Here is a 27,893-nt window from a genome sequence, read left to right on the forward strand (position 1 = left end):
GCTCATTCAATTGTCAACAGGGATCGGTGAAGCATTACCGTAATGTTGAAATTTATATTCTGTAATGTCATGGAAGAACTAGGCCCATAAAATGGAAAGAATGACCAAATATTCTTTTGTCCTAACACTTTTGCACAGTACTGTAAATATACAAAAATATATAAATATATTTAAAATGGACTTAAAGCTTATTATATATATATTTATAAGATTGAAGCCTTCTGATTAACTATATAAATAATTCAGTTTGCTTATAATTTGGCTATGATAAAAAAGTTATTTTTATTTCATGCCAGTGATCATAAACACTAACACTGCATGCATTGTCTTTTGAATCGAGGTGAAGATAAAATTTACAGTTTTATAAAATAGACTGTTAATAGGAAAGTTTTAAAATAACATAGGAAGACATAAAAGTTTGTAATTATTATCTAAAACAGTGGTAAGCATTTTTGTTTCTTAAAAAATCGTATAACAATAAAATCTTTTTGAAATATCAAATCTGCAAAGTCATACAAATATCACATATAAAAATAAGATATTTTCAAAAGCTACATAATCTGTAGAAAGTAATTCTAAGATTTCACTGTGTTTAATCGAGAAGTTTTTTGCAATGCAATAGAACAAATCATGCAACACTTGCAATTAGTTGACTCACCCAGGTTCTCATAGAGTTAATGCTTATTGGTCTTTGATGTTACTTTACAGGAGAATAACTGTAATGAGAATTTCCTGAAAAAGTTCCATGACTTTGTGAAAGAAAATACAAATAAAAGTAAGGTAAGTTATTGTACTAAATGAACTGATTGAAAGTGATATTGAGTACTCCAAAATAGTAGAAACAAGTATTGAAATTAAAAATGAAGATGATAATTTATCTAAACAATATCTGTTATATTATTAATTTTGTTAAAGGACTTATTAATATAAATTATAAGAATTATAATAAATGTGTAAAATATTTGCTGAAACTAGAGGGAACCAAAAAAATTGTATATTTATTATGCCTTAAAGGTTTAAGCCAAAACTAGAGAATAATGATACATTTTTCATTATTATTACATTATTATTTTTTAGAAATGTTTTAAAGAACTTTTTAAGTGGCTTAACTAGAAACTTTAAAAATAAAAAATTATTGAACATTTAAATCATGTAAAATATTTAAATTATTATTTCACTCTAAAATTAAAGAAAGCAGCTCTAATTATGTTGTATTTTTGAGAGTTTTCAATGTTGTTTTCAAACAACACTTCCAGAAAACAACATGAAGTGTGCTTTTTAAAAACTGTTTAGGATTTTCACTGATCTTTGTACTGGCATCTAAAAAGACACTGCAGAGTGTGTCAGTTCATCATATCCTATATGAAATTTGTTAACCATAAAAAGGGTACCTTGATGTTTTGATATTTGAAGTAATATTTTACTGTTAGATATTCTATGTGATCAAATCTGAATTGGAGGTTGTTCCATTTAGATATATATTTTTTTTTTCACCAACTTTGTGACATTTAAAAACTTTGTTTTTAGAATTGGTGATATGTGGTAACTGAGTAATGTAGGGATTTTTGTATGATTTTAGTATGTGATTTGCTTGTATTTAAATTGTTGTTTAAGGCTTATAATGGATTAATCACAATTTAAAAGAAATCACTGGAATGTTTCACTGTGTAAAAGCTTGGATTTAGGATAATCTTTCAGCTCTGTACAACAGCCTTTGATTAGCAACTGTACATTGATCAAATGTTATTTGACTGTACAAAAATCTACTAATAGAAAACATAAGGAACAAACTGTTCTTTGCCAAAAAAGTAAATTTCCATCATAAAACAACGTGAAAATTTTGTGTTACAATCATTTTGCTGTCAAACACTACACAAATAGGAGGAAACTTTACTTCAGAGCTAAATAAAAACTTAAACAGCTTAAGAGAATACAAAAATTTTATTGCAAAATGACTTAGAAGACAGAAGACCCTAAACTTTCAAATACACAGATATTACTTTGTGTGATAAAAATCTTAATGGTGTAAAGAAATTAATGTGTTGTTGTAAGTGAATGATACATTGATTTGAAACATATGAAGTCTGTTAATCTACACATTAGTCATAGGGTTTTGTGAAACTGCACACACAAATGTACATATGTATCATTAAGCATCAAGTTAGGTAACATATATCTTATGGAAATATCTTGAAACCTTGTGACGGGTATTCAATCTAAGATTTTAAGCCCTAATAAAGTGTTGTAATATTCAAATTTTATTCTTCTGAAATATTTTTTTCAAACTTTTAACCTCTAATGAAACCTTGTTTATGAATTGATAATTGTAAAGATCTTAAACACTCCTGATTTCATTAATTAGCAAAAAATAAAATTTGTTCAGCTATAACACTAAATAAACCCATCTCTACCATTACCTCCACAAACAACAAAATTACAGAGGTTGAATATGTTATATTGAAATGATTTTGGAGCTTCAACACATCATTATTGTGACCATGCATCTTGACAATAGCCCTGTGATGTAGTTTCCATTGCAAAAAACAGTCATAAGGCTGCCATTTTTAAAGCTCACCACTCCTCCCTTCAGGCTTTCCATAATCCATTTACTGTACAAAGACAATGGTTTTCCAGCTTCCTTTTCAACAGAAATCCATAGGTGCTGCATCTAGAAACTTGACCAATATGTATTTATAAGGGATAGTATGAATGCTACCATTTTCCTTTTACAGCTGCGTGAAGTATGTAACAGTTGAATAGATATGTCATGAAAGCAACTTGTATACACCTGACTTGTGTTGCATTTCTAGATGGAGATTCTTCTTGATAATGTGTACTGTTGCCTGGGGCATGTGAATGGCTTCTGCTAGTGATCTTTGTGTTTGTGGATTCTCACCTGTTACAAGATACCTTACTTTGCTTATTGAAGCAGAGGTATGACTTGTTGGAGGTCTCTTTCTTTATGGTCCTGATACCCCAAGTTAATCCATATTCGTTTATGTTCAAATACCATAAAGTAAAAGAGATATCCCTATTGTGGAAACTTTAAATCCCTGATCTGAACATATCTTTATATATGCATATACATATTTTGCAATGGAAAGGGCTGTTACATATTCTTCCCAGAAGCAGTCAGAGTTTGGTGGCATCACATTACCTACAAAATGACAAACAGTTGGGCTATGATTGTCACATGACATACTGCTTTATGTATTTAAAGTTATTTTAATATAATGTATTCAACCCTCTGTACAAGGTTTACTCTTACTTCAATAATTTTTCTGTTTGTTAGGTAATTAACCTCAGATTTAAAATTTGTAGACTTTCAGTTTGTGGAAATTTAATCTGATAATGGTTAACTCTCTCACTTATAGTTTCCACACTATAACTTTTAATACACACTTTGTGTATCTTCACAAAATTTGGCAGCCTTTTATTAACCGTTACAAGTTTTTTTTACACAAAAAAAATTTGGTTTTTTTAATGAAGTAATTTTACTAAACACTTGTCCATGAATATACATATAGTATTCCTATATACTAGTCCAAATGCTAAGTAATATCTATGTGAATATTAAAAAACTTTTCTTTCTATCAAAAATCTCGAATTTTAACTGCATGATCTCTGAAACTTCATAAATAAATTTCAAACGTTTTTTTTTAAATAAAACTATAATTTATCTGTTATTTTCTCCACCCTAACTTTATACAAAGTTCGTAAATTTGACTGAACTTGTAACCACCAAAAGAAAAATCAATTAAGTCTGAATTACCCTTTTTTCTTTCTCAAATACCTTCAAATTGTAATGTGAAACTACATTTGTTTATCTTAAATAGCTTTAAACTCATAATAGTATACATCTATTTATACTTAGATTTTATTGTTTTATTACCCTTTGAACCCTGATTAAGTGCTATTTTTATTATAAGTTGTAAATCACTTGCAGCTCACTTTATGCTATTGAATTACATTACGCACAAGCTGCTTACAAGCGTACCTCATAATTTTTTTTTGTAAATTATTATTATTATTGTCTATTTTGCCTACTATAACCTTTAACTAACATATAAAGTTTTCTATTTTTACATTTTAGTTACTTTTATAATAATAAATAAAGAATACACATGACAAATAAGAGAAAGTACTTACTTGGGTCTTCTTTTTTTTTATGTCAACTGTTGATGACACTTAATCCAATTTTTTCATACTATTGATAGTACTGCACCAAATATTTTTTATTTAATTAAATAATGCACCAATGAACACTGAATAATAACATGCAAAAAAGCAGAATATCTCCCATAATTATCACAATTTATCTGGCTTTCTAGCTATGCAACAAGAGCTATTAATTCATTTTATAGATGAAAACCTTGGCTTTCTGTTGGTTATAAATAATATAGTATTGAATGTTAGAGAGAACAATTGGCAATTTCTGGAAGAGAAGATGTGACAGGTGAGTGGGGTTCTGGTTGTCTATTTCATGGTTCTGTAACCAAATAAAATTGAAGGCTATGAAAATTATGCTTTGCATGAGTGATGATGATATTATAATAAGTAATTTATGTTAAATTTTGTACTTTTTTGGAGGGGTGGTAAATAAATTAGAGAAGAAAGGATGCCAAGAGAGCAAATGTCACAATTCTCACAATTTTTAAATGTTGCCTTATAAAATTTTGAACTTAAAACTTATATTCTATTAAAATATGGATGATTAGCTATGTTTTTATGCTATATTTATTGGTATCCCATGAAAAGAAGTAGTTTAATTAAATTCTCAGTATAATTCACTAAAACTTCATGATGTGCACAAAAAAATGCCTGTAGAGAGAGAGTTAAAACAAAGAAATGTTAAATAAATCAAGGTTTGATTAGGAAACAAACTAAATTTTAGCAGTATGTTTTTTGTTGTTGTTTTACTTTTTTTAATTTAAGAAGAAGCATACCTAGAATTTGTTTGTGTGACATTTTATTTCTGTTTATTAACTTCAGAATTGAAATACACTAATACTTTTAAACATTCTTCAGTAATATGTCATATTTGCTCGTGTAAGATAACTCTTATAAATAAACTCTTATGCTCACTTTTCTTTGAAAAAAAATTAAAATTTATTAATACATGCATTTTAATTTACTTTAGCTTTACTACAAAAATAATTTAAAAGCATAATAAATTAATTGGCAGAAGAGTAGTGAATACCAAACACCTGGATTGTAATCATAGATTTGAAAGGTATCAATACAGGATTCAGAAATATTTTGTTTATTGTGGTATTGTGGGAAGATTTCAAATGTTAAACTGGTCTTTCATGCTCTAACACATCTTCAGGCATGTGAGGATAGGGAATGTTTTTTTTTAATTTTTAAAATTCTTTTACTTTTCAGTTTCCCCCAGCACAGTCATGTCATTCCTCTGTCAATCTGGGTTTCTTTCATCGACTAGTGACGTTACTGAGGAGGGGACGAGTTAAACAAGGTGAGATTCTTTTCCAATTTGAATGCCAGTTATCACTTCTTCCACTAGCTAGTGACAGTACTGAAGAGAGAATGAATGAAAGAAGTTTGAGATTATTCTAAGGTTTACATTACCAGTAACCACTTCTCCCACTGGCTAGTGACACTACTGATGAGAGAATAAGTTAAACAAGTGAAGAGTTTTTTAAGACATGCAGCAGTGTTAATCATTCTTTAGATTTATTATATGTATCACCTAACTAAACAAGTAACTTTTCCTACAAATATACTTTTATAGGAAAAAAAAATATATGAGTAGTTTTTTTTTTTATTTAATGGATATCATGACTTTAAACAATCATTTGTTTGAGTAGAATTCTGTTCGATAAAGTGATACCTATCTTATTTTCCAGACATGCATGTGCCACTAAGGTTCTTCTGCAGTCAGACTAAGCCATATAGTCACACCCAACGAGCAGGTGGCTTAATCTCATATCTGACAAAATCTTTTGCTGAAGAACTGAAGGAAAGAGAGTCAACTTCAGATTTTAGACATTCATCCGGTAATCTAAACAGTAACTGTTATTTGTTTAAGTCCCAATTATCTCAAATGCAGAGATGGGAGAAAGAAAGACATTCTTAAAGTTTAGATATATATCAAGTGATTTGAATGTTAAAAAAAAAGACACCATTAGAGCTTAGATGTACATCAGATAACTTAAACTTTATTAGTATATTCAGTTTTTAAATTTTTCCCCTCTGTTTGTTTAGAACGGTGTGGAGCATGTCTAGGCATAATGAAAATTCTTTTTTTAGTTCAAACAACTTTTGTCAGTAAATTTATCATTTAAATACTACTTTATGAATACTTTAAAGTTATGTATTTTAGCTTTATTTAAGTTTTAAGACAATTACTCCAATCGATTTTAACTTACGTACTTTACCACTACTGTATAGATTCTTAATGTAAAAATAATAGAAATTGTTTTTGGTATGTAGTATTGGAAATAATTATGGAAACAAATTAATAAAATGCAAATATTTAGGATGGCTCTTCCTCTGTTACATGACAATGAACTGTATCAGAGTAGATTCACATATTTAAAGTTTATCTTGTGATTGACTGTCATGCAACCAATCATATTGTACCAAATCAGTATAATGCCTATAAAAGTATAGACAGTTATACTTATTTCAGAAATAGCTTGATAAATGCAGGGTTTGCACAGGTCCTTGAAAGTGCTTAAAAGTACCAAAATTTAAACATCAAAATTTCCAAGCCTTGAAAATTTTGGAAAAATCCTGAACATGCATAGGAGCTATGGAAAAATGCTTAAATTATAGGTCATATGGTCTTTGGTCCTTTTTTTTTAATCCACTTAGATTATCAAAGATAATTTAATTGAATAAAAATTTTAATATTTTGAAGCTAAAAATGTTTACTTTTAACATTCTAGCTAACACATAAAAATGTGCAACATTATTGGCAAGTGTGTGCATGTGAGCTGTTTATGCTTACATGACTGATGTGAAACTGTAAAACACTGTTAATGATTGGTAGTTCGATTCATTTTAGTGACCCAATTAATTTGTTTGAATTCATTTTATGAGTTGATTCTAAAGATTTGTTCGTTTGATTCACTGAAATGAAATCAATATATCTAGACTGAAGCACTTGGGTACAAAGGGTTATTTGAATGTAAAATGAGTAGATGTATAATCTAAAATTGGTTATCTCAGTAGTTGTGCATTGTAAACAGGAAATGAAATATAGGTTGACAAAATAACACATTTTAGTAAAAATCCCAAAGAAAACTTCAGAATATGAATTATTCAACATAGTTTAGCTAAAAGTTTAACAGCCTTATAAAAATCTATCAGCTGTAGTTAGTGAAAATTAACAAAAAAGTAAACCATCTAAACAACACAATGGCTGGGTATGTTTGTTGTAGTATGATAGCAGTAGCAGTAAAAATAATAGTAATATTGATGATGATGATAATTATTATTATGAACATTATCTGTAATTATTATGATGTGGAACTTGTGTGTAGATTTGAGTTGAAAATTCCAGAATGATTAAAATACCAGACTCAAGAGCTCCTGAGTCATTCCATGAGCTTATATTGTTAAGCTAGTTACTTCTTCTGCTGCATATTTTGTTGATTTTGTGAATCAAAGGAATCAATTTAAACTGGACTGTCACTTGATTTCCATGAATCATCATCTCTACAAAACACTGCCATTAATAACCTTGCTAAGTACTTGCTTAATTAATTTATGACTTAAATTGTGAGTTTGACATAAATAAATAGACCACAATAGGTTTGTGCATTTTCAATGTGTATTGGTTCTTCGATGTGTAATATTGTTTATAGCTATAGAGAGGCCAAGGCAAACATACAGTATGTTGTCAGCTGTGTTTAAGGAATTCTGGCACTGGCAACTTGAGGGAGGCCGTGTGTAAGAGCCATATGACATACAAGAAACACCTAGAATTTATTAAGAACAAAAGAGCTATGGAATCCTTTAACATTTTTAGTAGTAATATTATTGATAAGCCTAGGTCTAATGTTTGTCTTGTTTCATATGTTTCTAATACATATACTTTGCATGTTGAAGGTCTGTGATAATTATAAATAATATCTCCTCACTACAGTTATATATCATGTGAAGATGGGGGATCTTTTCTGGGCCATGTTTCTGGACAGCCAAATTACTGAAACATTTACTTGTGGTGAACAAAAGCCAACTACCTTGTCTATCATAGGTTGGCATCCCATTTCAAGCATATTTTAATGGAGAGAGCAAAAGCACAAGACTCAATGAGGTTTTTATTTAATGAGTCCTACAACAGCATAACAAAAAGCATCAAATGGATGCTATAGTATGGTTCTGGATAAGTGATTATAGGATTACCGGTCACTACCTGGGCTCAGTTTTCTTGGGTCATGGTACAGCCACTGACATTATAGAAAATCTCCAGTCCTGAACTCAGAACTTGAGATTTGATCACATACTGCAAGTTTCTATGTTAATTTGGCATTTTACGAGAAGTTCCAGAGCAAAATGAAGGAGGAGTTTGGATGCCAATTATTAAACCTGTGTTCTTGTGGTCCATGGCTCCTTCAAACATAGTTGAACAGCTTCTTTTTTTGGGACATGGTATTCATTCTTTGTAGTTTGCATACATTGTTCCTTGAGATGCCAACTAAGAGAGAAGATTACATGATGGTGGGATTTTTTAATTCATAAGTCAGAGTATAGACATTTATAGTATAATTCTACTTTAATAACTGAGATACTATTATTAACTGGGACATTAAAATGTATATTTTATTATAACTTCTTGTGTGAATATAGTATGATAAAGATGACAGACTGGATACCCTCTTGAAGCCCATTATGGACAATCGTATCTACCATCATGTCTGGAAAGTTGTGTCCCAGTTGTTGTTGCTGTTCCATGGACAAGCTAATTTTGAGAGGGGATTCTCTGTAAACAAGCATATAAAAGTAACAATTCTGAAGTAGGAGACGTTTGTTGCACTGCCTTGTACAGGATCATATCATCTCAGTTGGAAACATCATGGATATGGATCTTAGCCAAGGTCTTTTTTAAGTCCTGTGCTGCATCAAGATCTAGATACCAAGGCTACCTGGATGAAGTTTCTTGAGTCAGTGTAATTAAAAAAAGAAGATAATAAGTGTAATGAATAAAACTGGCAACCTGAAGTGGAAAAAAAAGTGTCGGGAGGAAGACATAATGGAACTTAATGTGCAGATGAGTTTTCACTAAAGGCAAAATTTATCACAAACTTTCTTTTAGCTGATAAGAGTAACATCCAAAAGAATTGTACACAACCTCATCCCAGTTAGCTGAGAAATTAAAAACTTTGAAGAACCTGTAAAAATTTAATTTTTACTTTAGATTTAACTACATTCATGTCAACTATTAGTATTAGTTAAGAACTGTACATAAAGATTCTCTTAACAAATACAATGACAAACAGATGTTAACAAGGACTTGTAATAAATTTAAAGACTATATTTTGCACTAGGTTTGAGTGATGGACTTGTCACATTGTAATCATAACAAGCCATTGACACTGAAGTGTTAAAAGTTTATTATTATTAACTAGTCTTTACATATTTGATCTATGTATACTTAGTACTGTATAAATTTAAAAAATTCTCTTAACAAATACAGTAATAAGCTGGTGTTAAAATTTAAAACAGGACTTTATATAAGAGAGTATATTTAGCTCTAGGATTGAATGAAGAGCTTGTCTCATTGTAAGTATGACAAGTCAGTAATAAAAATTTAATATTATTAAATTTAACTATTATGTATTTTTATGGGCATCATTACAGAATGTTTAAGATTTAATGGTAATTAATGATAAGAATTAAACAACAGGTTTTTACTTTAATCTGGTGTAAGCTTGTTGCATAGTATGTTTGTTGATTCTCTGGTAATGTATCCTCTCCTAATGACCTGGAAATACCCTAGAATTTCAGCTTGGACATTTTTATGAATTCTATGAATGCATGTGCTTTCCTCCAGAACAGTAATGTCACACAACAAATGTAGAAATTAAAGTTTTGGCTGTGATAAACTAAAATGAAACTGCATGTTTCAATAGGAGCTGTATGTATATTCTGAAGAGGGTTTGTGAAACTAACATTTAGGTAATAGAAGTAATGGGTGGATCTAGGGGAGTCATCCCCCATGGTCATAAAGACTATCTCCCAATTTCACTTGTAGTTTTCTTGATTTGTGTTTTTTTAAGTAGTTTCAGTTAGCTTCATATATCTTGATGCCAAAATCAGTATTTTTTATTGTTATCCTTCTTTTGGTTTTGTTTTCCCCTTGCCATAATCTATAATTTTCATGTTAGTTCCTTGATTTGTGGGCCGATGACATTTATTTGTTGACTGTATCTATAGGGTGCTTCTTACTAAGTTTCAGAATGTAAAACTTATTAATATTTTTCATAGCACTGATTGTTGACAGGAATATGAAAAATAACTTATTGCTCATGTCACAAAAAAATGTTTCTTCTCCTCATTCAAATTAATAAAAATGTGGTAAATAGGCATTTTTGGACCTCCCTAAATGTAATAAAAATGCACACTTACATGTAAGCCTGTGGAGCTTTGAGTGTGTCCAAACCCCACCCAAATAAGCTGTTGTGGCCCGTGGCTGTAGTGGTCTAGGTAGAAAGCCAAAACTCTTCAAAAGTGATTATAATTATGTAACGATATGCTTTTGTTACATGATACATGACAGTTCAGTAGAGATCTAGCCAATGACCTAGCTGAAAGTGCAGATGTGAATGCTATTCTCAGAACAATAGGATATAAATTAGTGTGAAGTGGCCTCAATTGGCATTCATTGGTAAAAGAGTAGCCCAAGAGTTGGCAGTGGGTGGTGAGATATAGCTGCCTTCCCTCCAGTCTTTCACCGCTAAATTATGGATGGCTAGTGCAGATAGCCCTCATGTAGCTTACGTGAAATTCAAAATAAACCAAACCAAATCCATAATTATTTTCAATACTATATGTTTTAGGAAAATTATTAAAGTTATAGTTTTAATATTAGAATATTAACAGTTGATAACTAATATTAATGACCTTTTTTTATAATGGCATATTTTTTAACACATTAAACATTCTTTTACTGTAGGTTTCAGCCTGATTTCTTGTCGGTTTGAGTTCATAGTACTTGTATTTATGAGATTTAGTTTAGCACCTGGCAGTATTGGAGGCATAAAAGTTGTGGTATTGTAAAATTAGCATAATGTTTAATGGAATAGAATGATATGAATACCATTACTTAAGTTTGGAATGAATTTTTTACTTGAGTAATTATTTAAACCTAAGTATTATTAACTTGTGCTGAATTTTAACAATTTCTTCAACTAAGATAGACAGACAAAATATATGGTCCATTGAGAGTTGCAAAATTAATAAAATGTTATCTACATTACTACTGGTGTGTAGAACAGTATAATGTGTAGTAAAATAGTGAATAAAAATAATTACAATATTTTATATAGAAGATTAAATGTATGTATTAATTGCTTGCTTTTAATTTATTATTTTCAACAAAGCCATTTTTATTTCCAGATGAGTAATAGTATTTTTATCACAAACTCATTTTAAATGTTTATAGGTTCTAGAAGTTTTGACTTGCAACTCCTGTCAAAACTTGATCAAAGGCCTATTCATGACAGTGTGGCCAGTCTTCTTGATGGCATTGTACGGCTTTATCATTACTCTGCTCATCGTCAGTTAGAGAAGGTAATGGTGAAATATTGAGATTTTAATCTTGAAAATTATGTTTAAGCAAGTATAATGTGTTCATACACTTTCATTTAGACCACTGGATGTATGTTCATGATAATGTAAGGTTTCCAGACTTTTTAGCTCTTCAAGTCTTATTTAAGATATTCATAGAAGTAAAGTAGTAGTAAATCTTATATTTGATTTCTTTCTACACTTGTCAAGCCATAAAATAGTGTTTTGGAACATTACAGAACCAAAACAAATGTTTTTATTAAAGAAGTGTTCAGTGTAAGCTTTAAACCAACAATATTAATTATGGTTTTAATAGTATTACCTAAAATCTACTCTGGTGGCTCTAATAGACATATAAGTATGCAAAAATTGTTATGTACATGTGACTTAAAACACAAGAAACATTAAAGAAAAAATCTTTATTTCAATGTGCATGACAGTTACAGTTATAATGCATTTAATTCACTTAATTCAAACAGTTTTTGTATACAGTGGTGTATTGCTGCAGATGTATGCTGTGGTACCACAAGTGACATATTTAGCACCTACATGTATATATTTGATTGACAAATTCCTGTCCATTTGACAGTATGATACTAGGATAATATGTGAATATGACCATGCATGGATCTTGAAACAGTAGCAGTTTTTATGTTGATAAAATATATTTTGTAACTTGTGATTTTTAAAGTCAGCATCAGTATTTATCAAATGATTTTTCTGTGCAGTGGCTGATGGTTTCATGAATTAATGATGATACTTTTCACTACAATGTACTAAGGTTTATTAAGTGTTCTTATGTTACTTATATTTATACTAGGCTTAATCAAGTGTTCTCATGTTACTTATATTTCTTTTGTTGCTTCTGATCACTTTCAGCTGTACTCAATCAAAGAGAAAATGCAGGAGTACATGAATGTATTATCAGAAGTTCGAAAACTTATACCTAAGGCAGATGAAGATGCCAGAGATGCTCTTGTTCAAGCTTGTAAAGTGTACCAAGAAAAATTACAGGAACTTACTTACCAGCTTGGATGGCTGAGTGCTGCTGTTCTGTCACGTGTACGAACCTCATTCAGAATTCTCTTTAATCATGCTTGTGTATTTACAAACTTAAATTTGGTTGCTGTGATCTATATATGAATTCTGAATGATCATGTTTATGTAGTTTATCTTTAGAAATGTTAAGAATGGCACACTGTTATTTGAAGTCAGAATTTTTCTGAAGAAAGGAAACATATGGTTAATCGTGTAATTGATTTCATTTTTAACATTTATGAGGTTTTTAAGTTTTCATTTGTCCAGGAAATTTCTAACTTAACAGAATATGGTGTGCCATTCTTAAAATTTCTGTAGTTAAAATTCTTAAAGTTGTTACTTCCAAATACAAAAAAGGGGCAGTAAAAAGAATCTGAGCTTTTCAGAGGGCTGCCATGTTCCTTTCTTAGTTACCAATAAAGTGGGAAGTGAGATTTAAAGCATTCAAGTTGTAATAACTTGATTAGCTAAAGTATCTGTCCAGTTAGCAAAAGTCATGGATTTGAATGTTATCCAACTTCATTTTTCTTTAGTTCAGGAAAAAAATTGTTAAATAGTTTTATTATTCCACTAATTATGTATCAGTTTACTAATGAACAACGTTTTGTCAGATGCTGGTATTTTTAATAATCTCTTATATTTATTAATATTCATAAGCTGTCAAATGGTGTTACTGTTAACATGTTAGATTAAGTTGTTAAACTGTATTATTATTATATATTATTTATTATACAGTTTGTTTATATTGTTAAAATATATTGCATTCATACAACAAGGCACATTGGTTGGTTCATATTTTGTTTCTCTTTATTTTTCCTCTTCAGGAGAGGGAAATGGATGTGTTTTGGCTGTTGAACGTACTCTTACAGACTTTAGAGCAAGCCTCCAAGGCTGGCCTCTTGTTTGCTTTTGTTCCTGATTTTTATATTGAAGCATGCATTCACACTTCTAAAGCACTGGTCAGCGTGTTCCCTTCAACTACTCAGTGTCGTTATCCTGGTATGTTTAATATCTCTTCATAACTTGCCTGATTAAATTAGTTATTAGTTTCAAAGTTGATAATTATAATTAACTGCACTTCTCAAAACATTTATATTTTAGGTATGGCAAGACACAATTACTGTTCTTAAAGTAATGTCAGTCACACTCCTGATTTAATTTCTAGAGAAATCAAGTGCCATGTGATCTGATATCCAAATATTTACTAATGAATAAGTCAATAAGGCATATGATCACCTCAGACACTAATGCAAGCTGTAAGTCAACGTAGCCTACTTACAATGAGAGAATCAATGGGCTGCTGGAGTAATGCAGTACACTTTTTCCATTGTCACTGCTTTAATTTCATCTCAGTGGTGATTTACATGCACCTTCTCAGACCATACTGCATGTGTTCAATCACATTCAAAGCCAGTGATCAAACTAAGCAGTTCATTCACTTGATATCCACTTTTTTTCCAGGAAGGTTCTAACCGGTAGAGTTCTATGAGAGTACATGTTATCATCCATTAAAATAAAAATCTGTCTAACTGCTCTTGGTGGTACGAGTGCATTTAGGTTCCATTCCCATGTTATGAGCTGGGGTCTCTATGTACAGCATACAGGCAACATGTTGTCCATAAAGCTGTTCCAATTGGCTCATGACAGTTGGCCACTTAAAAGAATAGTAACATATCTTAGTGAGATAACAACGTGGCTCATGTTTTTTTTTCAGTTTTGTCTGCTGTTTGGTACGTCTGTCATATGGCATTTCTAGCATCATTTCATGGTGTGTAAAGTCGGTGTAAGATCCAATACTGACCTCTACCTAAACCCTTGCCATATGTGCCTCTACTCTGTAAAATTGGGATTGAATCTGGTCCTGGGTACTCTTTTAAGTACATTCATGATCATTTCTGGCAGCAATGTAACGTGACTCATCTGCTAACAAGAAATTCATCCACACGTCATTTGACTAATATGCATTTTCTTCATACCACTGAAAACAAGCTGTTTTATAGCAATAAGTTTGATAATGCAGCATATCACTTGTTTGGTATAAAGACCAACTTTATAAAGCATGCTTCAGCCTGTTGAATACTAACTTGTTATCCAGTTTCCATGCTGGACTGTTGATTAAATTGGAAATCTAAGAACCACGGTTGCATTAAGCCCATATTGTTATGTGTGGTCATCTTGTGGGTTTATTGACAATGGTCTACCTTGTCTAGGTCTCCATCCAGCCAACTGTATTGGTTGTTTGAAAGTGAGTCCATATTCTGTTAACCACACTTGCAGCCATGTTGCAACGACTTGTAATTTTTGGCCAGTTTTCAGCCAACTTATTGCTCTTCATATTGTCATAAAGATGGATTTTTTTACTCAGTTTGTTGTTTTTCAGACTGCTGTGAACACACTTCTTTTTCTTATGTACACCAGAGAAACATGCATATCAAATCATGTGATTGGTCACTGACACGTGTTTAGCATGCAGATGAATTCAGGGATGCCATTAACAATTATTTAACAACATTAGTTATGTCTTTGATACCAAATATATAGAAAAACTACCCCACCTCAATATTTCTTTGGCAGTTTAATAGAAATAGTCCCTTTCAATCCTTTGATCTTGGTACATGTCAGTTGATCCAGCTCACCTTTAGAGTACTTCAACAAAAGGGATATTTGATCATCAATAATTATAGACTACTTTAAAAAATAACGTGTTTATATAATTTCTTATTTTGTTTCTTTGTTTGAGGACATGTTCACTGTGTTAAGTACAAAAACCTATCTTTTTTTAATGCAATGCTCACTGTGTTTTGTGTAACACATTTTCCCTGTAGCTTTAATTATTTTTTGTGCCTTTAAATCTAAAGTTTTTCTCTTACTGTATGTTTAAAATCTTTCACATCTATATAAGAGTATTTTATTTGATAGCACTACAAATTTTTTGTTTGTACATCATTACAGAAGAACATAAGTAATGTATGTGATAGTTGTGTTTAAATGTGACTATTGGCATGAAAAAGTTTTTATAAATATGAAATAAATGAGCAAAACCACAATTTTCTTTTGTAATGTTGCTTGTAAGTTTGATTTGTTATATATATATTAGTTTCAAGTGATTTAATCTGCATACTGTAAGTGTATCTAATTTTTGGATTTTATTTTTATATTGGAGGAGTCATTTAACAACCACTAAATATCACAATTGTCACATGATTTTCATGTGTCTTGATCGGTGTTGTATTTTTGTTTTTATATAAGAATGAATAACTAATTGTGGAGTTTGTTTCAATAACTTGAGATTCTGTAATATTTCCTCTGCTTATTTAATAATTAAAACTTATTGTTGCCTGTTATAGAACTAAACGTTTACACTTACTTTTCATTCGGTATTTTTTTCTAACTACATGTTTAGTACATATATACTTACCACAACAGAAGCAGAATATCAAAGACAGTGTATGAAAAAAACAACTCGGGAACCTGTAATAGGTGAATACCAAAGACACTGTAAAAACGTCTTGAAGTTGTTATAAAGTCATGAAGAAATTTAAAACATATGACTGAGGCTCTAGTAAAGGACACTTCCAAATGTCTTTAATTGAATGTCGTGTAAAAACTCAAAGTAGGAAGAAAATTGTTGATATAGGTAGCCAATTAGTGATGTTTAATCATTGTGGAAATTTTCCAAGATGGTATAAACAGAATAAATAGCCTAACACTGATGTCTGATCATTTTGGGAATTCTACAGAATAGTCTAAACAAGTTAGATGGCCAACCAGTGATGTTTTATCATCAATGGGACTGAAGAATGGCTTAAATGGGGAAAGTCCGAGATAATATAGATCCTACAGTTCTTGAGGGAAATAATTTATATCATAATAATGAATGCCTTCCACATCAACTTTATTATCAGCTGTTATATAGAACCTAACATTCTTGAGATAATAGAGGGAAATGATTCATGATGTCAGAAAAAAACACAGGTTCAAGAAGTCTTAATATAAAATGATGAAAACCCTATAACCTGAGCACTTTTGAAAGGTAGACCTTTCTTCTTCAGTTTACCCCTATATTTCTACAAGACTCCCAAACTCCACCCTTTTATTTAATAATTACAAAAAGATGTTAAACAGAACTAAATCCATTACCTTAATAGTTCTTAATGCTGACAACAAGGATTGGTAATGGAAAAATTTACTTTGTTTTTTGAGTCTCTTTGTAATGTGTTTGATTTATATTATTTTCATCATTATTTTTTTATAGTGCTGACTAAAAAATCAATATTTACAATCAATGTATTTGATATCTTTAGAACTATTTATATATATATATTGTTTTAAGGATTATTTTGCATTGTCAGCCTAGTATGTGGTTTTAGATAAACCTAAATCTCCTAAGTTGACCAAATCTCATGAGATATAATTGCGATTACAGCTGAAGATGTTGCTTACAGTGAGGGTAACCAACTGATGAATCAATGCATTCTGATTTTCAGTTTCGATCTGTTTAGGTAGCTTGCTTTGATTAGAAGTTAATAATAATTAAAACTTCTAAATATTTTTCCTTTTGAATCAGTTTCCTATTAGTTTTTTTAGAGTAAACACTTTAGAAAGTTTTGAAAAAAAAGTGTTGAAAAACCTCTGATTTTTTATAACATAGTTCTTGAATAAACATATACTTGTATGTTATGTTTAAATTATTTGTATAGTTTTGAGGATAGAAATTGAATTTTGTGTGACAAATTGATGTATTTTAAATCTTCTAGGATACATGGAAACTCTGACAAGATTTGGCACATTCCTTGCAGAACACTTTGCTGATAAACGAATTGTAAATGCTGGTAAGATTTGTCTTATTTGCACTTTTTAAATAAGCTTTTGTTCTTCTTTTTAAGTGTAACAGTGAGGTTTGTGTATGATAAAGATTTTTTTTTTACTTGCAAAATTGTGTAAATCATTGGTTCTTATAGAAATGTGGATAACTTTTGGTCCTTTCACAAGTTCCAATAGACAAATGTTGAAAAGTTTGTGTAGAAAGAAAGAGGCTGTCTTCACCGAATTAATTAAATTGATTAATCATGAACAATGATTTGTATTTGAGCACTTAACTAAAGAAATGTTCATCTATACCCGATATCCTTCTATCTCAGTATATTAAAGGCTGTTGAACGTCAGATAAAGATTGTATTTAGCAACAGTAACTTTATTCATACTAACGAAAGTAACTGAAATTGGATTTCTGTAGCATTTTATTAGTTTTGGAGTCAAAAGAAAGTTTACAAAGTGTGTAGTAATTTTATGGAGGTCAACATTTATTATAATGCACAGCGTGAGTTGACATTTTCATTTCTTCTTTTACTCACTGTTTCATTAATATTTTGAATCCACATTTCCTGATCTCAAGTATACATGCTCAAAGACTATTATTATTATTGTTTTATAGACTTGAAAGATTTGCTGATTGAAGCTTTAGCATCCTATGTGTGTAATCGTGTTACTCTGCGTGCCTTGGAATCTATACCAGTTGAAAGGTTTGAGATTTGCAGAAAGTTGTATAATTATTATGAGATTTCTCATTTGTTTTCCACCATCAGTACAGATCTTATATCTCACGAGTTTTTACTTTGATGACATAGGCAACATGTTTAGCATGTATATTTGGTTTATGGGGAATTCCTAGTCTTAACCACTTCTAAAAGGGCTTTATCATTTTGACCATTTTTATCATTTAACCTGAAACTTAACACTGTAACTTTTAGTGTAGTTAGTTTATATTCACAAAACTTGGCATGCTTTTAGTAAATATTACAAGAGTCTTGTACACAAAAATCAGTTTTTCTTAATTAAGCATTTTTACTAAAGATTTATTTATGAATTTATGGAGTCAGAGTCTGATTCAGACTTTGGTTAGTCTAAGTGCAAGTTAATTTTCATGTTAAAACTCAAAAATATTTTTTTCATTTTACAGTTTTTAAATTTCATCTTTAGAACCTCCTAAATGAATATCAAAAGTTTTTTTCAGAAAATCTTTATATTTTATATGTTATTTTCTCTACCATAACTCTGTATGAACTTATTCTATTTAACCAACCTTATAACCACCACAAAATAAATCTAAATTAACCTTATTTCTTTCAATAACGACCACATATTGTAACAGATAGCTAAAATTATTTATCCTAAACAACTCAGACTTGTAACAGTTTACATTAATTTCATTTAATTTTATTGTTTTATTGCTCTTTGAACTGTTTCTAACTACCAAAACTGCATAACAAAACAAGAAATCACTTGAAATCAAGTTATGGTAAACAAAGTATTGAATTATGTAATACATGTGCATACCTCACTGAAAATGTTTTATATATATATATTTTTTTAACCTAATAAGTTTCTAATTTTTACATTTTAATTACTTTTCTACCAATAATAGAAAAATATACATAAAAAATAAGTAATATTGTACTTATGTGTGGGCCTTGTACTTAGGATAATTCCCTTACTATGTTCAGGGTGACTCAGTGATAGCAACTTTGAACCTGTAGGCCAAATAATTCAAAAGCTGTCATCAAAACAAGATAGCATTGTACTTAATTCACAAGATTCAAATATCCTTCTGTTGATTATAAATAACGTAATAACAAATATCAGAGATTGTTATTGACATTCTTAGAAAAAATAGTATGTTTACAAGAGCTTGACTTTTTGATTCATACATCTGTAGATAAAAATGATAGGAGGCTATAAATTTAGATTGTTATCTTTACTATAAGTCATTTGTATTGAAATTCAGAAGTTTAAATAGGGGTGGAAGGAATATTTAAATAAGAAATTTAGAACAAAAAAAGTATCACATATATATAGGAGTGAAGATTGAGAATTTATCTAAATATTTTCCTTTGAAATAAAGAATATTGAAACTTATATAATATTATAAGTGGATTTATTAACTATGATTTGATACCACGTTTATTGACATAAATAAATAATAAAGTTGTTTGATTTTGAATGTAATTGTAAAAAGCTTGTGACACATACACTTTTACCTACCAGTATCCAGTGTGTTAATAGGCTTTCATTGCTTATTAGATTGACCTCGTCATCCTTCACAGAAGTTGTTACAATGGAAATTGAAATGTTGGCAGTAGTGTCTAATGATATTAGAAGACATAGTTTTAATGACAGCATGGGACCTAGAATATTGTTTATATTAAGTGTGATTAACCACAGTATATAGTCTTTTAGAAATTATCATTAATAACTTGTTGAATTAGTTTTTAAACAAGCTCATTATTTTAGTTACCTTGTAACTAAAATTAATTATCGTTGTAATTGGGCCTATTAAATTAATGCTGTAGTGGATATTCCTTTTCTATAAAAAATAGATCATACAGTGTCTTCAGAGTAGTATACTAAATTATCTTTTTTGTGTGTTTTTCTTTCCTGCTCATGGTTTAATTTAAAGAAGATGTATCCTGTAGGATACTGAGGCTATAATAGATGAAAAAAGTAGATGGAACTTTAAGTTTGTGTTTTAACCATAATGTAGATATAATTTTGTAAACTCTACATATGTTGTTTCAAGACATAAATTTTAGTTACTCATTATGATTTTCTGGTTATTTTATAATTCATGATTGTCAGTGACATGTGGTTCTTTGGAACATTTTTGAAATTATTTCATTTTTTTTCCAGTTGTTTAACAATGGTGAGTTCATTGCTTCAACCATATGAAAATCGTGCCTGGGCACAGTCCAATTGGATCCTAGTGAGAATATGGAAGGTAGGATTAGCCTGTTTCAAACTAGGTTTAATATATGCAGTGCGACATTCACACTTAACACTTGTTCAGAAATTTTGATCTCTGGTGGCATGTTAACTTTCAAATTAACCCTTTGTGGACTGGAGGGGAATTACTGGTATCTTTTGATTTTTCTTCCTTCTCACAGTGAAAATGGTTAATTAAATTACATAAAAGTTATTCCAAGCTTACAAAATAGAGAACTTGGGGTTGGTGTAAAAAAAATGTGTAATGTGATTTAGTATTTATGTCATTTTCTTAGATTGTAAAATTTCCAGAAATTTACTGTAAGAAACTTTTGGAAAACATTAAAAATACTGCATTTTATCTTACAACTTAATTTGTTTTTTTATTGTTGCTCAGAAAGTTCAATTTTTATATCTAGTTTGTTTAAACCTGATTGGTATTCATTAACATATTTCTTTTGATACTTTATTTTGTTGGTTGTAGTAGTCACTACTTCCAGCTATAAATCATGAAAACATGGAAAAATTCTGATAAAGACTTATCAGTGATGTAGTACCTGACATTTCAAAATCATGTCACCATTGTCATTGTCAGGCTAGGTTTCATGATTTTTGCTAACAGCATTCTTGATCAAGATCATGATTGTCTTGAAAAATCCTTAAATCAAAATATTCTATAAAATTTCAATCATCATAATATGCCCTTTAATTTTATTTAACTTAGCCATTCAGAAGTTTCATGAAATCAATCAATCACTAAGTTGTTTGCTTTTATTAGTTATCTTTGTCTTCATGAGAGCTGTACTCCATTCAAATCTTGCATGGTTTCCAAGAGGCATGACAGTTATTGTCATGACTATATGGAAACCCTGTTATCTAAAGAACTATTATCTGGAAATAGTTACATGTTAGATGTGGTTTTATGACTTTTGTTTCTTTCCTTTTTCTAACTTTTCTTCTTCATTAAACTATCATAATGCAAATATTTAGTTTAATCTTGATTTTGGAAAAATACATTTTTTTGAAGATATCAAACTGGCTATTTTGAAAATTACCAGTGGAGCTCATATGGACCTGGCAGCTTTTAAGCAAATTGTTCTAAATTTTTTACCTATCAAATTGCTTGTGGGTCCTTGATTTTGTTGACTACAGGGTCTTTAATAATATATGAGACACAAAAGATATAAAATAATTTCAACCAGTATTGGAGTTAATCCCATTAATTACTGGTGAAGTCTCCTATGTGTTTTGAATAGAAAGTTAAGGATTTTTCTCTGTGTTTTTTGGTCAGTTCTTCACCCTGGGTAGTTTAACAAACAAAAACATAAAACCACTCAATATTGATACAATATATGGAATCCACTGATGGTGAATATTGTGAAATCAAGTTGGAATTTGAGGGTTAAAGTTTAAAATGTTATAAAAAAGCTTGGAAAGCTAGAAAAAGCCAACGTTTTGATTGTAAAGTCTGTTCAGACTTAATAGAATAGAGATACACTTTTTGAAGATAAGACATGAGACAGAATGTAGTATTTATTTTTGAAATACATTGGAATTAGTAATCAGAAATATTTCTATGTCATCTAAGATTCCAGTTTGGTGGTAGAATTTATTTTTAAATGCTTTTTTGTCATACAATTACAATATTTACTTAGCTCTACTGATAAACAGATAGCAAAATGTTCTATATGAAAGTAAAAGAATTTTCTGCCTCAAAATGTTTTATATAAAGGCTTATTTGCTCAGAAATTTTGTTGTTAAATGAATAAAATGCTAATTCTTTGGTTTATTTTGTTATGAAAGGTATGCAAGTTATTTTTTAATGTAAATGATTTGTTGATATATATATATATATAACTGTAATGTTTTATAGGATTTGTTGTTACAGATATATAAAGCTGAAATGGATTGTTTACGATGCTTTTTTTTTACCTAGTGAGCTGGTATGAAATGATATTACTTGAATGTACCACCTGCATCTTAACTGAATCATTTTACTTTATTATTATTTGATAGTAGCTTGTATATAATAACTTAGAAAAGTAGTGGCATCATTTGTTGTAAAAACACATTTTTTAGATTATCTGTATCTATATAAGATTTACTCACTGTTCGGAAGACTCCTTTTGTAGATAATGCTTGACTGTCTGTTGGTAGCATTCATATTGGCTCAGTGATTTGTCTCAGGCGGGTTGGAATTTCATGTTAATTTTTTTATATTCTTAAATATTTATTATCATATTTACAGCAAACTCTTTAAATATACGGAAAAATATGAATACAATTATATATTAAATAAGGGATAATATTATATTACACAATATACACGAGTGACTATGTGTCAAAACAACTTAAATATCTTTTCAATGCAATAGATGGTGCTACAGTACATTATTGTTGTTATGTTTTACCTTTTATGAGAGATTTTTAAAAATTTTGTTAAAAACTTTATAAGCATTTTTCATGAATCTACCCTTCACCATAAAATTCATTGCCTTTATCATCACAGTTAATAAATTGCAGGGTCAGACTTTAGACTGCATAGGAATATTTCTTCAAGAATCAGTTTTTTTTGCATAGTTCAATCTATAAGGCTTTATTAAGAACATTCGAACACAACATAAAAATATACAGAAGTCAAAATTATAATCAAGGACAACTTACAAGAGATAACCAAATATACATAAAAAATGTTGTTCTTGAAAAAAGATAAACATTCTCCGTACATATATTGTTACTAAAATATAATTAATATTTAGAAAGAATTTTTATAAATCATATATTTAGATTTAATTTTTAGAAGAAAACTTAATAAGCACTTACTGTGATATGACAGTTAGTCATCTAGTTCTAAAATGTTTGAAAGAGCAAATATACCAATAATGAGTTCCTCAGACATGAGGTAAAGAAAGATCTATCTATTTTTTTTAAATGGGGTTAGTATTAAAATTATGCATGATAGATAGATATTTCAAGTATTTTCTTCATAGTTTAAATTATTGTAAAAAGACTGAATTTTTTTGCCTAAAAGAAAATGTCTTATAAAGTTAACATTATTTATAATACTTTACATTTGATTTGAATTAATTGCCATTGATTTTTTTCTTTATCAGGGTTGTGGATATGCTTTCCGTTACACTGTACCTAGCTATTTTGCCCAAACCTTTGGACCCAGGTACCACTTAACACTGGAAAAAAATTCAGCTATCAATCAAGGTGAAAATTATTGATAGGTTCTGATTATAGCAAGCTCTCTATGTAGATCATAATTATTAAAAATGAATCCAGTAAATAATGTAGCTAATTTTACTGACTGATTTAACTAGAGATAAGAATTGTTAAAACACAGAATGCATTGTTTTATCATTAGTTTCATTGTTTCATCCCAGACTGTTATCAAAACTTTCATCCATAATGACCGTAATATCTCATGAGGTTCAAAATAGGCATTTGGATCTGAACCATAATGTTACTACCCCTGGTGTCACTGTGAGCGTCCTGTATTATAAAGGAAATAATGGAATATAGCTTGATTACAAAAAATACATTATCACTTATCCTCTGTCCGTTGAAAAGTGTGACACTAGTAAAGGTAAAACTTTATATAATCCCCCTCTAACAATGTCTAGTGATGAAAGCCCAAAATGCCATTGACAGTGTGTTGATTGTTTAATATTTGAGATGAGAGTGAGTATTAAATGCCACTCTGTGTCATGTGCTGCCAAATTTTTCTTTTTGATTTATTGCACCACCACTAAATTATACCATATAACAGTGTTTGTTACATGTATTTTACACAGTCTTTCAGCAAAATTCCAGTTTCCAAGTGATTTTTTACACTTGTTTCAGGAATTCTGTACATGGAGTTAACATACATTAACATTAAAAGTCTGGATAATTAAGGCATCAAATTAAACAATGGTTCATAACTTAGAAATGTTATATTGAAGTAAAAAAATATTTATATATAAATATTGATAAAATTTATGATCTTCCAATCTTCATAAAAATAGTTTGTTTAATGTACTTTATTACATTTCAAAGTTTCTGACTTTCTTTTGATTTTACTGAGAAAATCTTGTTTGTTTTTAGAGAGACAATGTGGGTTTAGACTGGATATTTTATTACTAAATATTGTGCTTCCCCAACTAAAGTATTCTACACCCTCGAACTTGTTGAATCATTTATATTTTTGAGTTTTTCAGAAACAGTTAAACATACAACATAATTTTTGTGATGGATTTGATTAACATATATGTAAACCCAACACAATGTATTTGTACTCAGATTTTGAATATAGACAGCGGTAGACTTGTGAATCTACTGACTTGTCAGTTTTGAGATGACTTTGCTTGTTATGAAATGACATTTAGAGTCATGAGGTTTTATCTTATTTTTAATGCTTGAATCTCACCAGGTAACCAACAATAAGAACCTACACTAAATAACTAGTTATATTCTAGTGAAGAGGGTGACCAGTATACTATACATTGTTTACATGCTAAGTGTACCAGGTTGCAAATTTCCTTATAACACTAATATTGCGTTAATTCAGACGCATTCTGCAGAATATCTCTTATTTTGCTTTTTCTTTATTTCTTTAATTTGATATCTTTTATAACAATTATGATGAATTCAAACTGTCATTTTATTGTGTTATGATAAATTATAAAATACGTGCAAAAAAATAACCGATTGATTTAAAGTAAACTGGACATTCTTGTTCTGCACCTTTTGAAAATAAAATGGTGTTCTATTGTTATTAAGTCTGTTACTCCAAGCAGTCATAATGTTACATGTCAAATATAAAACTGTAAAATTCACTAAGAGTATAGTGAATACTGTATTTATTGCCTCAGTAAAATACTGTTTTATCTTAAAATAAAACCCGATTAATTTATTAGCAATAGCCAAGATAAAGTTTTATAATTTTATTGGTATCAGGTAAAAGGTTTTACAGACTATGTATAACTATAATTAAAGACAAAGTTTTATAACTTTTATTGATATCAGGTAAAAAGTTTTACAGACTATGTATAACTATAATTAAAGACAAAGTTTTATAACTTTTATTGGTATCAGGTAAAAAGTTTTACAGACTATGTATAACCATAATTAAAGTTTTACGGACTATGTATAACTATAATTAAAGTTTTACAGCCTATGTATAACTATAATTAAAGTTTTACAGACTATGTATAACTATAATTAAAGTTTTACAGACTATGTATAAGTATAATTAAAGTTTTACAGACTATGTATAACTATAATTAAAGTTTTACAGACTATGTATAACTATAATTAAAGTTTTACAGACTATTTATAACTAAAATTAAAGCTTGTTTGAATTGATGAGCTTTACATCAGGTGAAATATCTAACTTGTGACTGTAGGTTCTTTGAAAACAGTAATAGAATAACCTTTTAAAAGGAATACAAAATTAGGTTTAACAATATCATTTTACAGGTTCATGACAGTATTGTATTTAAAACAACAGTGTAATTAATTAAAAAAGTAGAATTTTATTCAAAAATATATTCATGCAAAATAAAATTAATAAAAGGAAAAGTAATTAGAAACCAAAAGGAAGTAAAGCAATTTATCATTTTAAATGTGAATAATTATTAACAAAATTAGAAATAAATATAAAGCATTGAGAACTATGATAAATATTTTTAAAAGGAGGGTTATTTCTCAGGGTCTACAATGGCCCACTGCACTATAAAACAATAATATAACATAGAAGTATGGTTTCAGTAGGTTTAATTAATCTTGAATTTACTGTCTGTCATGTTGTGTAACCACTTTGGTGGGAATATATTTCAGAGTCGGGTTTGAAAACGGCAGGTAAAGAGAAAATAACATAACCTGTTTTAGAATGGTCCTCTATGAAATGTGGAATTTATACCTAAATAAACTGGAAATTTTAATATGTTCCATGAAATACTTGATGTCCCAAAACTTGTGATTGTGAAAAATGTTTGGAAAAATGACAAAAATTGGTGAAAGATGTGTAAAGTTGTATACTGAGCACATCTCAGACACTGACAGCTATAACTTGGTTCTTCGAAACTATGACATTAAATCTTAATCAAAGATCTACTCACTGTAGATTTCTTATGACACAGCATCAATTAGGCATGTAATGTTTGGCTGGTATTATTAGTGTTGCTCAGGAGCAAGAGCGGTCAGATGCTGTGGTCATGATGCATCTGTGTTATTACATCGGAACTTTCACCATCATTAGGACACATATTTGCCCTACCAACACCATAAAAGCAACATGTGCTTCATTAGTTGATTAGTACTGGAAATCTACTTACAAAAATGATGCATATGATTAAGTGACAATACTGTGTAGTTTTATTTGAATGTTGGGCAGATAAAACAAAGCTAAGATGTGTTTTGAAAGAATATGATGTATAGATGTTTTAAAGAGGCAATATTTACTGATAAAATTGATATTTTGTCTGTACACCTTTTTTTACAAATCTTTTCTAATGAAATACATTGTAAAAGTTTTTATCTATTATCTTATGAGCTGATATATATACATATATATGTATGTTGTATGTTGTTAATGAACATATAACTTATTTCTGTAATGATGTCAGAGTAATTACAAATAAACTATACTTAGACTAATGTATAGGCTCACATACACACATTTGTCATACTCTGGTAAAGATTCAACGTGATCTGATTTTATAACATGGACAATAACAAAGGAACTTGAAAGAAAACTTGAAGCAGCTGATTGTGGTTCTTAAGAAGAATGCTAGAAATAGCATAGACTAAGAAGAAAAAGTAATGAACAAGTAATGGTACAAGCCAACACAACATGCAACATCATCAAGAAAGTAAAAAGAAACAGGTTGAGTTTCTAGGCCATGTGATAAAGAAAGAAAAAATGAAGCACTTAGTAACAACTGGTAAAATAGATGGAAAGATGGAGCATTTAGTAACAACTGGCAAGATAGATGGAAGAATGGTAGCACTTAGTAACAATGGGCAAGACAGATGGAAAGATGGAGCACTTAGTAACAACCAGCAAGATAGATAGAAAGATGGAGCACTTAGTAACAATGGGCAAGACAGATGGAAAGATGGAGCACTTAGTAACAACCAGCAAGATAGAAGGAGAGATGGAGCACTTAGTAACAACTGGGAAGATAGATGGAGAACTTAGTAACAACTGACAAGATAGAAGGAGAGATGGAGCATGTAGTAAAAACTGGCAAGATAGATGGAAAGATGGAGCACTTAGTAACAATGGGCAAGACAGATGGAAAGATGGAGCACTTAGTAACAACCAGCAAGATAGAAGGAGAGATGGAGCA

The 27,893-nt window shown here is 29.7% G+C and overlaps 1 protein-coding gene across 1 annotated transcript in view; it reads left to right on the forward strand.

The window, feature by feature from the left end:
* The window catches only part of LOC106456950 (E3 ubiquitin-protein ligase RNF123-like), a 42,996-nt gene extending 18,556 nt beyond the window's left edge, over window positions 1–24,440 (forward strand). Inside the window, exons 5-14 of the mRNA XM_022382751.1 lie at window positions 709–780; window positions 5,386–5,476; window positions 5,868–6,017; window positions 11,633–11,760; window positions 12,637–12,819; window positions 13,620–13,794; window positions 17,553–17,627; window positions 18,230–18,317; window positions 20,482–20,569; window positions 23,667–24,440. Of these exons, the coding sequence (XP_022238459.1) occupies window positions 709–780; window positions 5,386–5,476; window positions 5,868–6,017; window positions 11,633–11,760; window positions 12,637–12,819; window positions 13,620–13,794; window positions 17,553–17,627; window positions 18,230–18,317; window positions 20,482–20,569; window positions 23,667–23,783 (1,167 nt within the window). The 3' untranslated portion in view covers window positions 23,784–24,440. The remainder of the gene's footprint in view (window positions 1–708; window positions 781–5,385; window positions 5,477–5,867; window positions 6,018–11,632; window positions 11,761–12,636; window positions 12,820–13,619; window positions 13,795–17,552; window positions 17,628–18,229; window positions 18,318–20,481; window positions 20,570–23,666) is intronic.
* The last annotated feature ends 3,453 nt before the right edge of the window (window positions 24,441–27,893 follow it).

The sequence above is a fragment of the Limulus polyphemus genome, unplaced genomic scaffold (assembly GCF_000517525.1).
Source record: "Limulus polyphemus unplaced genomic scaffold, Limulus_polyphemus-2.1.2 Scaffold274, whole genome shotgun sequence".
NCBI classification, from domain to species: domain Eukaryota; kingdom Metazoa; phylum Arthropoda; class Merostomata; order Xiphosura; family Limulidae; genus Limulus; species Limulus polyphemus.